General features: G+C 52.2%; 1 protein-coding gene across 7 annotated transcripts; it reads left to right on the forward strand.

Moving 5' to 3' along the window:
• The first annotated feature begins 1,802 nt into the window (after positions 1–1,802).
• SERPINA1 (serpin peptidase inhibitor, clade A (alpha-1 antiproteinase, antitrypsin), member 1) lies at positions 1,803–13,991 on the forward strand. 7 transcript variants are annotated; one of them, XM_011951538.1, is made up of 7 exons: positions 1,803–2,027; positions 3,482–3,672; positions 3,828–3,931; positions 9,265–9,914; positions 11,246–11,516; positions 12,753–12,900; positions 13,724–13,991. In XM_011951538.1, exons 4-7 carry the CDS (start codon positions 9,269–9,271, stop codon positions 13,913–13,915), a joined length of 1,257 nt encoding a protein of 418 aa, XP_011806928.1. In that variant the 5' UTR covers positions 1,803–2,027; positions 3,482–3,672; positions 3,828–3,931; positions 9,265–9,268; the 3' UTR covers positions 13,916–13,991. The 7 variants fall into 7 exon arrangements, with proteins under 7 accessions (XP_011806928.1, XP_011806924.1, XP_011806925.1 ...); XM_011951534.1 differs by having other exon boundaries at positions 1,804–2,027; positions 3,482–3,690; XM_011951535.1 differs by having other exon boundaries at positions 1,804–2,027; positions 3,482–3,690; positions 3,831–3,931.
• Positions 13,992–15,289: the final 1,298 nt, after the last annotated feature.

Consider the following 15,289-nt stretch of genomic DNA (forward strand, 5'->3'; position numbering starts at 1 on the left):
TTAAGCCTCACAACTATGTGGGAAAGAGACTTTTATCCCCATTTTACAGATAAGGAAACGCTCAGAGACCTGAGGCTCTTCCCCGGATCCAAGTCCGCTTAGCACCAGTCACCCCACGTCCTCTGCATGTCACAGGTGCTCAGAAAGATGCTAAAGACACCTGGCCCTGCACCTTCAGGAAGCCAAAATGAGCACAGCCCCTAAAGAGAGGATTGACGGCCTCTTTCTGGAAAAAATGGAGTTTGAATCCGAGGAGGTGTCCCTTAACAACAGGTGCTGCTCCCCAAGTCTGGGGCCAAACGCAGAAGTTGTTCTCCCACTTAGACCCCTGAGACCTATCTATAAGGTTTTTCAGAGCGAGGACACATCCCCAAAGGTCGTGGCCTTTGGTGGTTAGCATTGACTTGGGGCCCATCACATGCCAGAGGCTGCCCGAAGTGCTTAAATGTTATTACCTCATTTGATCGTCACAATCCTAACGGAAGTGACTCTTCTTAGAGTCTTCCTATCTCACAGATGAGGGAACTGAGGCACAGAGAGGTTAAGTGGCTTGTCTAAGAGCTCACAGAAAGAGCGGTGGAGCTAAGGCTTGACCCCAGATGTTAGATCCTGAGCCCATGCTTTAACCAGTGACCTGCACTGCCTCCCAAAGAAGGAAGCTGGTGCCTGGGAGGGAGGGTGCACAGCGAGGGTGTGCATGGTGCATGTGTGTGTTTGTGGGGTGGCCAGCACTCTTCGGGGCACTTTGCCAATGAGTTCAGCTCCCGTGAAGTCCACTGTTGTTCTCCTGACCAGTCACTCAGTCTTGATTTACTTGGCCCAAGGCCACTGGCACCAGCCTGGCCAACATGGTGGCCAAGCTTACCCTCTTACCCGCTTCCTTGCTGCAGACCCCAAATCTTGACCCCCACATCCCTATCCAGCCTATACCACAAGGCTCCCATCTCCAGGCAGGGCCCTGTGATGGGGCAGGGCTTCCCCAGATGCCCCTTATTCATCACCAGCTCACAGGATCTTCCCATGATGTATTTCCTCCGAGGGAATCAGCCCAGATGCTGCAATAGACAATTCTGGAAGTAACCGAGTGGACAAGACTTTCCCCATCGTGTCCTGGGGTTCCTGTGGTCACATTCCTTGTGAACGGCCACTGAGTGCTCCCACCTCCCCCGACCGCCCAGGGTTTTGTCCTGGTGCATTTTCCCAGAACATCCCAGCCCTTCCTCCCAGGATGGATGTCCAGAGCAGGGCAGGGGCTGAGCCTAGAGCCCTGGAACCAAAAGAACAGGACCCCAAATTCTGAGCCCCTTACTTGCCCCACCTGCTCCCACCCATGCTTTCTTCATTCCTCCTCCAAATGCCCCAGCTCCCCACTGCAATCCCTCTGCACCCAGCCAGGTCCTCTGACACACACCTCCCCAGTGCACACAGACCTGCCCAGCCACGGGGCTGCCCACTGGGCATGTCATAGGTGGCTCAGTCCTCTTCCCTCTGTAACTGGCCCCAGAAACCTGCCAGATGTTGGTGCCAGGTCTGTGCCAGGAGGGCAAGGCCTGTCATGTCTGGTAATAATCCTCTGGGCAGTGTGACTGCACCTTTTACGGCAGCTCAAAGGGAGAGGGTGACTCGTCCTGGGTCACAGAGCTGACAGGGCGGGTAGAACAGGTGACACGCAGGGCTCTGTGAGTTTATGAGGGCCCAGTCTTGTGTGTGCCTGGCAACGGGCAAGGCCCCTTCCTGCCCAAGCTCCCCGCCCTCCCCAACCTATTGCCTCCGCCACCCGCCACCCGAGGCCGACTTCCTGGGTGGGCAGGAACTGGGCCCTGTGCCCAGGGCGTGCACTGCCTCCACGCAGCAACCCTCAGAGTACTGAGCTGAGCAAAGGAGGAGGAGGGGATCAGCACTCTGAGGAAAGCCTAGCCACTGCCTCTGCCAGGAATTCCAGGTAGGAGGGCAGCAACCTTCTGCCAGCCTCCAGGCCACTCTCCTGTGCCTGCTGGAGGAGACGGAGCTTGAGGATAGCAGGAAAAGTGGGACGATGCTGCTGTTGCTCACTCAGTTCCACAGATGGGAGGGACAGTGGGGCTTGGAGTGGGGGTCATGGCGCAGATGGGAAAATGAAGGCTCAGAGAGGGGAAGAAAAGCCCAGGAGGTACTGAGGGCAGGTGACCTCAACCACAGCCCAGCACTGGAGCTGTGAGTAGACGTAGAGTAGCAGAATATCCATTCAGCCAGCTCAGGGGAAGGACAGGGGCCCTGAAGCCAGGGGATGGAGCTGGCAGGGAAGAGAGCTCAGAGAGAAGGGGAGGGGAGTCTGAGCTCAGTTTCCCACTGTCTGAAAAGAGGGTGGTACCTACTCCCCCGACAGGGTAACTGAATGAGAGACTGCCTGGGGGAAAGCTCTTCAAATGTGGCCCACCCCACCCCAGTGACACCAGGGAGACCCCTGACATGGGGGAGGGAGGACAGCATCAGAAGGGGCTTTCCGGGCACACCCAGCACCCAGCTCTGAGCTTTCCTTGAACTGTTGCATTTTAATCCTCACAGCAGCTCAACAAGGTACATACCGTCACCGTCCCCATTTTACAGATGGGGAAATTGAAGCTCAGAGCAGTTAAACAGCTCACCTGAGGCCTCACAGCCAGTAAGTGGGTTCCCTGGTCTGAATATGTGTGCTGGAGGATCCTGTGGGTCACTCGCCTGGTAGAGGCCCAAGGTGGAGGCATAAGTGGGACTGGTGAATGACAGAAGGGGCAAAAACGCACTCATCCATTCATTCTGCAAGTATCCACGGCACGTACGCCAGCTCCCAACCAAGTTTACGCATTGCACAAAAGGTGATGCAATCTGATTTAGGCTTTTAAAGGGATTGCAATCAAGTGGGGCCCCACTGGCCTCAACCCTGTACCACCCCTCCCCTCCACCCCCAGTGGTCCCCAAAGGCCTCCATCAACCCCAGGGTGGGGGCCGTGTTCCCAAAGAAAATCCAAGCTGTATACACATCACACGGATTTTCCAGGAGCAAAAACAGAAACAGGCCTGAGGCTGGTCAGAATTGAACCTCCTCCTGCTCTGAGGAGCCTGCGGGGCAGGCTAAGCAGAGGGCTGTGCAGACCCACATAAAGAGTCTGCTGTGTGCCAGGCACTTCACCCAAGGCACTTCACAAGCATGCTTGGGAATGAGACTTCCAACTCTCTAGGATGCAGGTGAAACACTTCCTGGTTCAAAGAGGTGAAGCGGCCTGCCTGAGACAGCGCCACTCTTCTTTACAGATTTGTTCTCCCACCTCTACCCTGTCTCATGGTCTCCCATGCCAGCCTGATGCTTGTGTCTGCCTCAGTCATGCTCCATTTTTCCATTGGGACAATCAACAGGGTTTTTGTATCTAAGGCTGACTGGGTAACTTCGGATGAGCAGCCTCTCTGCTCTGAGCCTCAGTTTCCTCATCTGTCAAATGGGCTCTAACCCACTCTGATCTCCCAGGGCGGCATCAGTCTTCAGCATCAGGCATTTCGGGGTGACTCAGTAAATGGTAGATCTTGCTACCAGTTGAACAGCCGCTAAGGATTCTGCAGTGAGAGCAGAGGGCCAGCAAAGTGGCACTCTCCCAGCGACTGTCTGACTCACGCCACCCCCTCCACCTTGGACACAGGACGCTGTGGTTTCTGAGCCAGGTACAATGACTCCTTTTGGTACGTGCAGTGGAGGCTGTACGCTGCTCAGGCAGAGTGTCCGGACAGCGTGGGCGGGCGACTCAGAGCCCAGCCTGTGAACTTAGTCCCTGTTTGCTCCTCCGGTAACTGGGGTGATCTTGGTTAATATTCACCAGCAGCCTCCCCCGTTGCCCCTCTGCGTCCACTGCTTAAATACGGACAAGGCCAGGGCTCTGTCTCCTCAGCCTCAGGCACCACCACTGACCCGGGACAGTGAATCGTAAGTATGCCTTTCACTGCGAGAGGTTCTGGAGAGGCTTCTGAGTCCCCCACGGCCCAGGCAGGCAGCAGGTCTGGGGCAGGAGGGGGTTGTGGAGCGGGTATCCGCCTGCTGAGGTGCAGGGCAGATGGAAGGGCTACAGCTGGGCTCCTATTGTCGTAATAATAGCAGCCATGAGGGTTGTGTCCTGCTTCCCAGTCCTGCCCGGTCCCCACTCAGTACCTCCTGGCGGATACACTGGCTTTGGTAAGCAGAAGTGCATGAGGGTGTCTAGCTCCGCGGTCCTGGCACCCCAGGAGGGGGGCACCAGCCAAGATACAGCAACGACAACGAAGCGCAGCTATTTCTTTCTGTTTGTGCAGCTCCTGTGTCTGTCAGGGGGTTCCTATCTGTTGTCTCCTGTAAGCCTCACCACCTCTCCTACTGCTTGGACACGCATTTTTTTCCCCTTCTATGGATGAGGAGGTTAAGGTCCAGAGAGGGGTGGGGAGGAACGCCGGCTCACATTCTCCATCCCCTCCAGATATGACCAGGAACAGACCTGTGCCAGGCCTCAGCCTTACATCAAGATGGGTCTCCCCATGCATTGGGGACCTCTGGGCCCTCCTGTCTCAGTGGAGGACAGGAAGCTGTGAGGGGCACCGTCACCCAGGGTTCAAGCTGGCATTCCTGAATAATCGCTCTGTGCCAGGCCACAGCTAAGCTCAGTGCACGATTAAGCCTCATAACCCTCCAAAGCAGTTACCAGGGTGATTCCCATTTTACAGATGAGGAAGTTGGGGACCGAGTGGTTAATAACTGGCCCCAAATCACACACCATCCATAATTTGGGCTTAGGCACCTGGCTCCAGGCCCCGAAATCCTGAGCCTGGCCCTAGTGCTCACCGTTTCTCTCAGGTCTCAGTCGCTGGATGGGGAGCAGGAAGCCTGGGCTGGACTTGAGGCCTCTCTGATGCTCGGTGACTTCAGACAGTTGCTCAACCTCTCTGTTCTCTTGGGCAAAACATGATAACCTTTGACCTCTGTCCCCTCCCTTCATCCCACCTGACCTTGATCTCTGGAGTGTTGGAAGAATTTAATTTTTCCTGCACTGAGTTTTGGAGACAGGGGTCAAAAAGCTGACCAAGGCCAAGGTGGCCAGTTTCCCATAGAACGCCTCTAAAAGACCTGCAGCACTAGCCAGAAGAACTGGTATTCTTGAGAACTTACTGTGCACCAGGCACTTCTTGGTATTTTGTGCATATTTAATTTCATAATAACTGTATGACAAAGTCCACCTTTCTCATCTCCAGGAAACTGAGGTTGAGAGAGGTTAAGTAACGTGTCCAAGGTCACACAGCTAATAGCAAGTTGATCTGGAGCAATCTGGCCTGAGAGCCTCTAATTTTAGCCACAAACTGATGCTGCCCCTCTTCAGGTAGCCAGGCCACCTCTGAAGTCTTCTGATTCAAGACTTCTGGCTGCAGCTTTGTACACAGAGACGATTAAATGTCAGGTTTTGCAGTCAAATCTGTTTAATCCCAGGCAAAACATCTGGGATTAAATCTCAGTTTTGTAAGCAAGTAGCTCTGTGATTTTTAGTGAGTTATTGAATCCTCTTTGGGCCTCAATTTTTCTGTCTATAAAACAGGGTTAATCATTTGCATCTCATAGGGTAAGCTTTGGGGACAGATTAGATGATACAGTGCCTGTAAATTGCCTGGTGTCAGTAAGTGTGGCAATGATGGTGACACTGAGGTTGATGTTTGCTTAGCATAGGGGTAGGCAGCTAGCAGGCAGTAAACAAACACTTGGAGAATTTGATGGAAAATTTGCCAAACTCAGATGCTGTTCACTGCTGAGCAGGAGCCCCTTCCTGCTGAAATGGGTCCTGGGGAGTGTAGCAGCTGGCCAGGAAGAAATCTGCCCTCTCTCGGGCGGGAGCTCAACCTGTGTGCAGGTACGGGGGGGCTTCCGCACCGGGTGCCCACTCACGCATTACATCGGTTATTCCTCATCTCTGTCCAAGGGACTCTTTTCTCCACTGTACAGCTCTGAAGCCAATGCTCAAAGCCGTGAAGTCATTGACCCCAGGCCCCCTGCCCGTAAGTGACAGGGCCTGGTCACACTTGGGTTTATTTATTGCCCATTTCAACAGGTGGTTTGACCATGGGTGAGATTCTCTTCCCTGCACCCTGCTGGGTTGCTCTTGGTCCCTTATTTTATGCTCCTGGGTAGAAATGGTGTGAGATTAGGCAGGAAGTGACTCGCTTCCCTCTCCCCGGCCCTGCAAAGAGTGCTCCCACCTGCCCCAATTCCAGAAATGTCACCATGAAGTCTTCATTCTTTTGGTTTAAAGCTTGGCCTCAGTGTCCATACACCGTGGGGTACTTGACCACCTACTTTCTCCTGTCCAGTCGCCCTCCCAGGCACTAGCTTTTGGGGGTGCAGGGTGCTACCTCTGATAGAAGGGCCAGGAGAGAGCAGGTTTTGGAGTCCTGATGCTATAAGGAACAGCTTGGGAGGCATAATGACCCCAACACTATGCTTGAGACCAATGTCAGAGCCCAATTCTGACGTTCACCATCTGAGATTTGAGGGCACAGCTGTCTCAGTCCGTGATCGGAGTGCTGGGAAAGCCAAGACGTGTTCCAGCTTTGTCACTGACTTGCTGTATGGCCTCGACAAGGCCCTGACCCTCTCTGGGCTTCAAACTCTTCACTGTGAAAGGAGGAAACCAGAGTAGGTGATGTGACACCAGGAAAGATGGATGGGTGTGGGGAAATGTGCTCCTCCCAGCTGTCACCCCCTCTCCACCCTCCCTGCACCAGCCTCGCCACCTCCTTTGAGCCCAGCAGCCCCCTGTCTAGGAGGGCGCCTCTCCTCAGGCCTAGCTATGGAAATTCTCCATCTGTTTCGCTACATCGAACCTAGATGCCATTCTAACCAAGAATCCTGGCTGGGTGCAGTGACTCTCGCCTGTAACCCCAGCACTTTGGGAGGCCGAGGCAGGCGGATCAAGAGGTCAGGAGTTCAAGACCTGCCTGGCCAACATGGTGAAATCTCGTCTCTACTAAAAAATATAAAAATTAGCCAAACGTGGTGGCATGTGCCTGTAATGCCAGCTACTTGGGAAACTGAGGCAGGAGAACTGCTTGAACCCAGGAGACAGAGGTTTCAGTGAGCCAAGATCATGCCACTGCACTCCAGCCTGGGAGATAAAGCGAGACTCTGTCTCAAAAAAAAATAAAATAAAATAAAAATCCTATGTTAGCGTACAGAGGACCCCAGTGAGGTCTTCTCCCAGCCCCACTTTGCACAACTGGGGAGAGTGAGGCCCCAGGACCAGGGGATGCTTACTCAAGGCCAAGTGGATAGTGATGGCCCTGCCAGGACTAGAAGCCACAACTTCTGGCCCTAAGGCCACTCAGCATATTTAGTGTCCCCACCCTGCGGAGGCCCAACTCTCTCCTGACCTCTGAGCCCTGTAATGATGGGGGAATTTCCATAAACCATGAAGGACTGCACAAAATCCAGTTGGGAAGTGAAAGAGAAACCTAAGGGAGATGGAAATATACAGCACTAATTTTAGCACCGTCTTCAGTTCTGACAACACTAGCTAGTTGAAGAAAACTACAAACATGTATTATGTAGTGTGTGGTCTGTTCCATTTGGATTACTTAGAGGTAAGAGCGCCAGGAGAAAGGTGGTAGAGAGAAACCAGCTTTATGCTTCATTTTGTTGCTTTACTGGAAAGAAACTTTTAACAGTCCGGGGGGGGTCAATGAATCTCAATATTTGTTATTTCCAACTTTTTTCTCCAGTGTTTCATTTCCCAAATTCAAGGACACCTTTTTCTTTGTATTTTGTTAAGATGATGATTTTAGTTTTGTGACTAGTAGTTAACTATGTGGCTGCCAGGCATATTCTCCTCAGCTAGGACCTCAGTTTTCCCATCTGTGTAGACAGCAGGTTCTGCTCAGTGGGCTGCAGATTGGTGGTCCAAAGTCTGGGCATATCTGGAGTAGAAGGAGCACTGTGGGACAGGGCACGCTCTGTGTTGCTGTGGATGACACTGACTTTGACCATTGCTCAGCAGAGCCTGCTCTCGCTGGTTCAGCCACAAGCCCCACCACTCCCTATTGTCTCAGCCCCAGCTATGAAACATGTATTCCTCACTGGAATATCACCTGAAGGCTTTGAATTTGCAACACCTTCCAACTCCTCCCTCAAAAGAGTTGCCCTCTCAGATTCTTTTGATGTAAGGTTTGGTGTCTAGACTTATTTCACTAAATTCTTCCAACAGCCTCACTTTATGTATGAGGCAAAATGAGGACCAGGGAGATAAATGACTTGTCCTGGCTCATACACCTGGAAAGTGACAGAGTCAGATTAGATCCCAGGTCTATCTGAAGCTAAAAGAGATGTTTTTTCACTTCCCACCACCCCCATCTCCTTTAAAGCAGCACAAAGCCCTGCTTTAAAGGAGAGATGAGCTTCTCTAAAGTCCCTGACAGCAAGAGCCCAAAACTGGGACACCATTGGTGATCCAGATGGCAGGTGAGCTGACTGCAGGGACATCAGCCTATTCTTGTGGCTGGGACCACAGAGCATTGTGGGGACAGCCCCCTCTCTTAGGAAAAAAACCCTAAGGGCTGAGGATCCTTGTGAGTGTTGGGGGAGAACAGCTCCCAGGGTATTTAATCACAGCCCCACCATGCTCTAGCTGGTGCCTATGTGCAAGATGCATTTCCCTTCTGTGCAGCAGTGTCCCTGGCCACTAAACAGTGGGATTACATAGAAGCCCTCCAAGGGCTTCTAGTTTGATGTGATTCTTCATTCTGATCTGGCCTGATTCCTGGATAATCGTGGCCAGGCCCATTCCTCTTCTTATGCCTCATTTGCTTCTTTTGTAAAACAATGGCTGTACCACTTGCATCTTAGGGTCATTGCAGATGTAAGTCGAGCTATCCAGAGCCTGGGTGCAGGACCTAGATGTAGGATTCTGGTTCTGCTACTTTGCTTCCTCAGTGATATTGAATAGCTGACCTAATCTCTCTGGCTTTGGTTTCTTCATCTGAAAAAGAAGGATAGTAGCATCAGCACCTCACAGGATTGTTATAAGAAAGCAATGAGTTAACACATGTGCGCACGTAGAACAGTGCTTGGCATATGGTAAGCACTATATACATTTTGCTGTTCTTCTGATTCTTTCACTGTTACTGATGTCAGCAAGTACTTGGCACAGGCTGGTTTAATAAGCCTTAGGCACTTCCACGTGGTGTCAATCCCGGGTCACTGGGAGTCATCATGTGCCCTGACTCAGGGCTTGGCCCCCCGTCTCTATCTTGCAGGACAATGCCATCTTCTGTCTCGTGGGGCGTCCTCCTGCTGGCAGGCCTGTGCTGCCTGCTCGCCAGCTCTCTGGCTGAGGATCCCCAGGGAGATGCTGCCCAGAAGACGGATACATCCCACCATGATCAGGACCACCCAACCTTCAACAAGATCACCCCCAGCCTGGCTGAGTTCGCCTTCAGCCTATATCGCCAGCTGGCACACCAGTCCAACAGCACCAATATCTTCTTCTCCCCAGTGAGCATCGCTACAGCCTTTGCAATGCTCTCCCTGGGGAGCAAGGCTGACACGCACAGTGAAATCCTGGAGGGCCTGAGTTTCAACCTCACGGAGATTCCGGAGGCTCAGGTCCATGAAGGCTTCCAGGAACTCCTCCGTACCCTCAACAAGCCAGACAGCCAGCTCCAGCTGACCACCGGCAATGGCCTGTTCCTCAGCAAGAGCCTGAAGGTAGTGGATAAGTTTTTGGAGGATGTCAAAAAACTGTACCACTCAGAAGCCTTCTCTGTCAACTTTGAGGACACCGAAGAGGCCAAGAAACAGATCAACGATTACGTGGAGAAGGGAACTCAAGGCAAAATTGTGGATTTGGTCAAGGAGCTTGACAGTAACACAGTTTTGGCTCTGGTGAATTACATCTTCTTTAAAGGTAAGGTTGCAAAACCAGCCTGAGCTGTTCCCATAGAAACAACCAAAAATATTCTCAAACCATCATCCCTTGAACTCTCCTTGGCAATGCATTATGGGCTATAGCAATGCATGTCAGTGTGGGCTCTTCAATTTTCTACACGCAAACACTAAAATGTTTTCCATCATTGAGTAATTTGAGGGAATAATAGATTAAATTGTCAAAACCGCTGACAGCTCTGCAGAACTTTTCAGAGCCTTTAATGTCCTTGTGTGTACTGTATATGTAGAATATATAATGCTTAGAACTATAGAACAAATTGTAATATACTGCATAAAGGGATAGTTTCATGGAACGTACTTTAGACGACTCTAATGGCCCAGAATGAGTATCAGTTTTGCAGTCTGAAAGACCTGGGTTCAAATCCTGCCTCTACCACTATTAGCTTTTGACAAAGAACAATGCGTTCTACCTCCTTGAGGTGCTAATTTCCCATCTTAGCATGGATAAAATACCGTCCTTGCTGTCAAGTTTTTTTTAGGATTAAACAAGTGACAAACACCTTGGGAACAGCGTGGCATACAGCAGGTGGTGGACCCTTCTGTATCTCAGGCTGCCTTCTTGCCCCTGAGGGGTTAAAATACTCTTGAGGCAAAGGATGGTCAGTGGAGAGCAGCCAAGCTGCAGTCAGCACAACTGAGATCCTGGCTCTGCTGTGGCTTAGGGCAGGCCCCGGTCCCTCTCCAGCCCCAGTCTCCTCCTTCTGTCCAATGAGAAAGCTGGAATCAGAGGTCTCTGAGGCCCCCTGTCCACTCTGCATGCCTCGATGGCGAAGCTCTCTTGGCATGGGAGAGAGGAGGCTGCCTAGGCACCTGCATTTCCCCTGCCAATCCAGGGGATAAAGAAAACTCTCCGGAATAGTAAGCAGAATGTTTGCCCTGAATGAATAACTGAGCTGCCAATTAACAAGGGGCAGGGAGCCTTAGACAGGAGGTAACAAATATGCCTGATGCTCCAACATTTTATATGTAATATCCAAGACACCCTCAAATAAACATACGATTCCAATAAAAATGCACAGTCAGGATGGCATCCCTTAGCCTTACATCTCCGCGATGTGGAAATTCTGCATCTTCCTCTAGTTTGGAATTACCTCCACACAGACCTTTTTGGCAGCTTGGATGGTTGGTTTTAGCACCTTTTACAGATGATGAAGCTGAGGCTTGAGGGATGTGTGTCATCAAGGGGGTTCAGGGCTTCTCAGGGAGGGGACTGATGGCTCCTTTATTCTGCCACACTCTTCCAAACCTTCACCCACCCCTACTGATGCCCACCTTGCCCTCTCTCTCCAGGCAAATGGGAGAGACCCTTTGAGGTCAAGGCCACCAAGGAAGAGGACTTCCACGTGGACCAGGCGACCACCGTGAAGGTGCCCATGATGAGGCGTTTAGGCATGTTTAACATCCACCACTGCGAGAAGCTGTCCAGCTGGGTGCTGCTGATGAAATACCTGGGCAACGCCACCGCCGTCTTCTTCCTGCCTGATGAGGGGAAACTACAGCACCTGGAAAATGAACTCACCCACGATATCATCACCAAGTTCCTGGAAAATGAAAACAGAAGGTGATTCCCCAACCTGAGGGTGACCAAGAAGCTGCCCGCACCTCTTAGCCACATTGGGACTGAGGCCCATCAGGACTGACCAGAGGGTTGGAGAGGGTGAACACTACATCCCTGGGTCACTGCTACTCTGCATAAACTTGGCTTCCAGAATGAGGCCACCACTGAGTTCAGGTGGCGCCGGCCATGTTCCATGAGGAGGACAGTACCCAGGGATGAGGAGGTAAAGGTCTCATCCTTGGGAACTTCCCACTCCAGCGTAGACACTGTCCCTTCCCAATATCCAGTGCCCAGGGCAGGGACAGCAGCAAAACCACACGTTCTGGCAGAACCAGAAACGAACAGGTGGGCTTCCTGGCAAAGGCTGTAGTGAAGTGTGGAGTTCAAGGGTAGAATGTCCCTATGGGGATGGGGAAGAGCCTGTGTGGCTAGGCCCAGAAAAGCAAGGTTCAAAATTGGAATAGCCAGGGCATGTTAGCAGAAGGCTTGAGTTTCTCTGTCACTTTATCTGTGCTGTTAGATTCGGTGCCCTGTAGTAAATGATACTCGAATATGAGCCACACATTAGCGTATCTGTGTGCATTCATAATTACGCCCATGCCCTCCTGATCTAGTTTATTTTGTACACTGTAAAACCAAGATGAAAATACAAAAGGTGCTGAGTTCATAACAGGAATTGAAGCTGGAATTTCTTTGTTTCACGCCAGCACCTCCTGAGGTCCCTGCTCTAGGGGTTGAGAAAGAACAAGGAGGCTGACAGGGTAACTATCAGAGAGCCCAGAGCCAGGCTGCCCGCTCACACCAGACCCTGCTCGGGGTGGTCTGTCTCCCCATGGAAAATAAGAGGGGAGCACTCAGCCTGGTGTGGTCAGTCTTCTGGTGGCACTGCCACCAGCCCATATTCCTCTGGGTATAGGGCCCTGGGGATGTTTCAGGCTGGGGGCCCAGTGACCAGACACTACAGGGAAGGATGAGACATGCTTCCAGTACACCTAGAATCTCAGAGGAGGTGGCCTTTCAAGCCTTCATGATTCATTTGATGTTAACATTCCTTGACTCAATGAATGTAGAAGAGCTAATAGTAGAACAAACCAAAGCCAAGTTCCCATCTTAGAGTGGGTGGAGGACACAGGAATAAGTGGCAGAAGTAATCAGAAAAGAAAACACTTGCACTGCATGGGTCCCAGAAGAACAAGAGGAATGCTGTGCCATGCCTTGAATTTCTTTTCTGCACGGCAGGTCTGCCAACTTATATTTACCCAAAATGTCCATTACTGGAACCTATGATCTGAAGACAGTCCTGGGCCCCCTGGGTATCACTAAGGTCTTCAGCAATGGAGCTGACCTCTCGGGGGTCACGGAGGAGGTACCCCTGAAGCTCTCCAAGGTGAGATCACCCTGATGACCCTGTTGCACCCCAGTATCTGTAGGGAACAATGTATGGGGGCTGCAGTTCTGTCCTGAGGCTGAGGAAGGGGCCAAGGGAAACAAATGAGGATGCCCGTGATTCACCGACGTGGGACGTGGTCAGATGGCGAAGCCAGGCAGGGGCCTGCTGTGCCGCTGGCACTTTCAGGGCCTCCCTTGAGGTTGCGTCACCAACCCTGAATTTCATCTTTGCCCAGGACCTTCTAGACATTGGGCCTTGATTTATCCGTATTGACACAGAAAGGTTTGGGTTAAGTTGTTTCAAAGGACTTTGTGACTCCTTCGATCTGTGAGATTTGGTGTCTGAATGAATGAATGATGTCAGCTGCAGATGACACTTACTTTGGAAAACTAAGGGTGACCAAAGAACAACTGCAGTTGCGTGAACGGCTGCGTTGTCTTGGGGTCTAGGCACTGTGAAGGTCACTGTCAGGGTCCATGTCCTCGAGGATCTTCAAGCTGTGTACTAGAAAGGAGAGAGCCCTGGAGGCAGACATGGAGTGGCGATGCTGTTCCCCGTTCTGAGTTGTGGGTGCACCCTGAGCAGGGGCATAGGCGCTTGTCGGGAAGATGGACAGAGGGGAGCCGGCCCTGTCAGCCAAAGCCTTGAGGAGGAGCAAGGCCTGCGTGACAGGGAGGGAGAGGATGTGCAGGGCCAGGGCCGTGCAGCGGGAGAAAGGCTTGAGTGAACACTTCCTCGCAGGTGTCCACGTGAGCCTTGCTGGAGGCCTGGGCTGGGGCATAACTCAGCTTTAGAACATCTCTGCTTCTCTCCCTTCCAGGCCGTGCATAATGCTGTGCTGACCATCGACGAGAAAGGGACTGAAGCTGCTGGGGCCACGATTTTAGAGGCCATACCCATGTCTGTTCCCCCCGAGATCAAGTTCAACAAACCCTTTGTCTTCTTAATGATTGAACAAAATACCAAGTCTCCCCTCTTCATGGGAAAAGTGGTGAATCCCACCCAGACATAACTGCCTGTCACTCCTCAGCCCCTCCCCTCCATCCTTGGCACCCTCCCTGGATGACATTAAAGAAGGGTTGAGCTGGTCCCTGCCTGCGTGTGACTGCAAACCCCTCCCCTGTTGTCTCTGAGTCTTCCTTTGCCTGCTGAGGCCGTGTGTGGGCTCCAGGTCACAGTGCTGTCTCCGGACCCCCTGAACTGTGTTCATGGAGCATCTGGCTGGGCAGGCATATGCTGGGCCAGGATGGAGGGGGCTGAATCCTCGGCTTACGAACCTGGGCCCATCTGTTTCTGGAGAGCTCCAGTCTTCCTTGTCCTGTCTTGGAGTCCCTAAGAAGGAATCACAGGGGAGGAATCAGATACCAGCCCATGACCCCAGGTTCCTCCAAGCATCTTCATGTCCCCTTGCTCATCCCCCACTCCCCGCCACCAAGGGTTCCTCATCCTGCCAGGGCTGGCTGTGCCCACCTCAAGGCTGCCCTCCTGGGGGCCCGAGAACTGCCTGATCATGCCCTAGCCCTGTTCTGTGGCATCTGCAATATGAAAAGAGAGAGGACCGTGTCCTCTTCTTGTCCCACTGTCACCTAACCAGGCTTGGGCCCTGCACCTCTTGGGCATTTCTGGAAAATGACTGAAGCAGATTCCTCCTGAAGCCCATTCTCCATGGGGCGACAAGGACACCTATTCAGCCCTTGTCCTTCCATCACTGCCCCATAATGCCTCGCATATCTCCATTTAGAATCAGGTCACTTCTCCCCAGATAAAGAGGAGGGTCTCTGCTTCTTTTTCTCTATCTCCTCCTCAGACTCAACCAGGCCCAGCAGTCCCCAGAAGACCATTACCCTCTATCCCTTCTCCTCCCTAGTCATGTGGCCATAGGCCTGCTGATGGCTCAGGAAGGCCATCGCAAGGATTCCCCAGCTATGGGAGAGGAAGCACAGCACCCACTGACCCCTGCAAGCCCTCCCTTTCTCGCCTGAGTCCTGACTGGGGCCACAGGCAGCCTGACTTCTTTGTGCCTGTTGCTGTCCCTGCAGTCTTCCGAGAGCAGCCGCAGCTCCAGTGCCATGGCAGGAGGCTGTTCCTGAATAGTCTTTGTGGTAAGGGCCAGGAGGGTCCTTCCATCCTCCAAGGCCCTGCTAAAGGGCACAGCAGCCAGGAGGTCCCCTGAGCCCCCAGCTGAAGGACAGGCTGCTCCCTCTGTCTCTACCAGGAATTGCCTTGTCCTATGGAAGGCACCGACCCATCCCAAACTCATCTTGGAATCCCTGTCTGACCACTCACTGTCACGAATGTGTGCTTAAAGGATGAGGTTGAGTCATACCAAATAGTGATTTTTGTAGTTCAAAATGGTGAAATTAGCAATTCAACATGATTCAGCCTA

This window comes from Colobus angolensis, unplaced genomic scaffold (assembly GCF_000951035.1).
Source record: "Colobus angolensis palliatus isolate OR3802 unplaced genomic scaffold, Cang.pa_1.0 Scaffold32, whole genome shotgun sequence".
Taxonomy (NCBI): domain Eukaryota; kingdom Metazoa; phylum Chordata; class Mammalia; order Primates; family Cercopithecidae; genus Colobus; species Colobus angolensis.

Coding starts and splice junctions, on each gene's coding strand:
- SERPINA1 (XM_011951538.1), top strand. CDS start 9,269: ATGCCATCTTCTGTCTCGTGGGGCGTCCTCCTGCTGGCAGGCCTGTGC. Junction 9,915..11,245: donor GAATTACATCTTCTTTAAAG/GTAAGGTTGCAA, acceptor CTCTCTCTCCAG/GCAAATGGGAGAGACCCTTT. Junction 11,517..12,752: donor CTGGAAAATGAAAACAGAAG/GTGATTCCCCAA, acceptor TCTGCACGGCAG/GTCTGCCAACTTATATTTAC.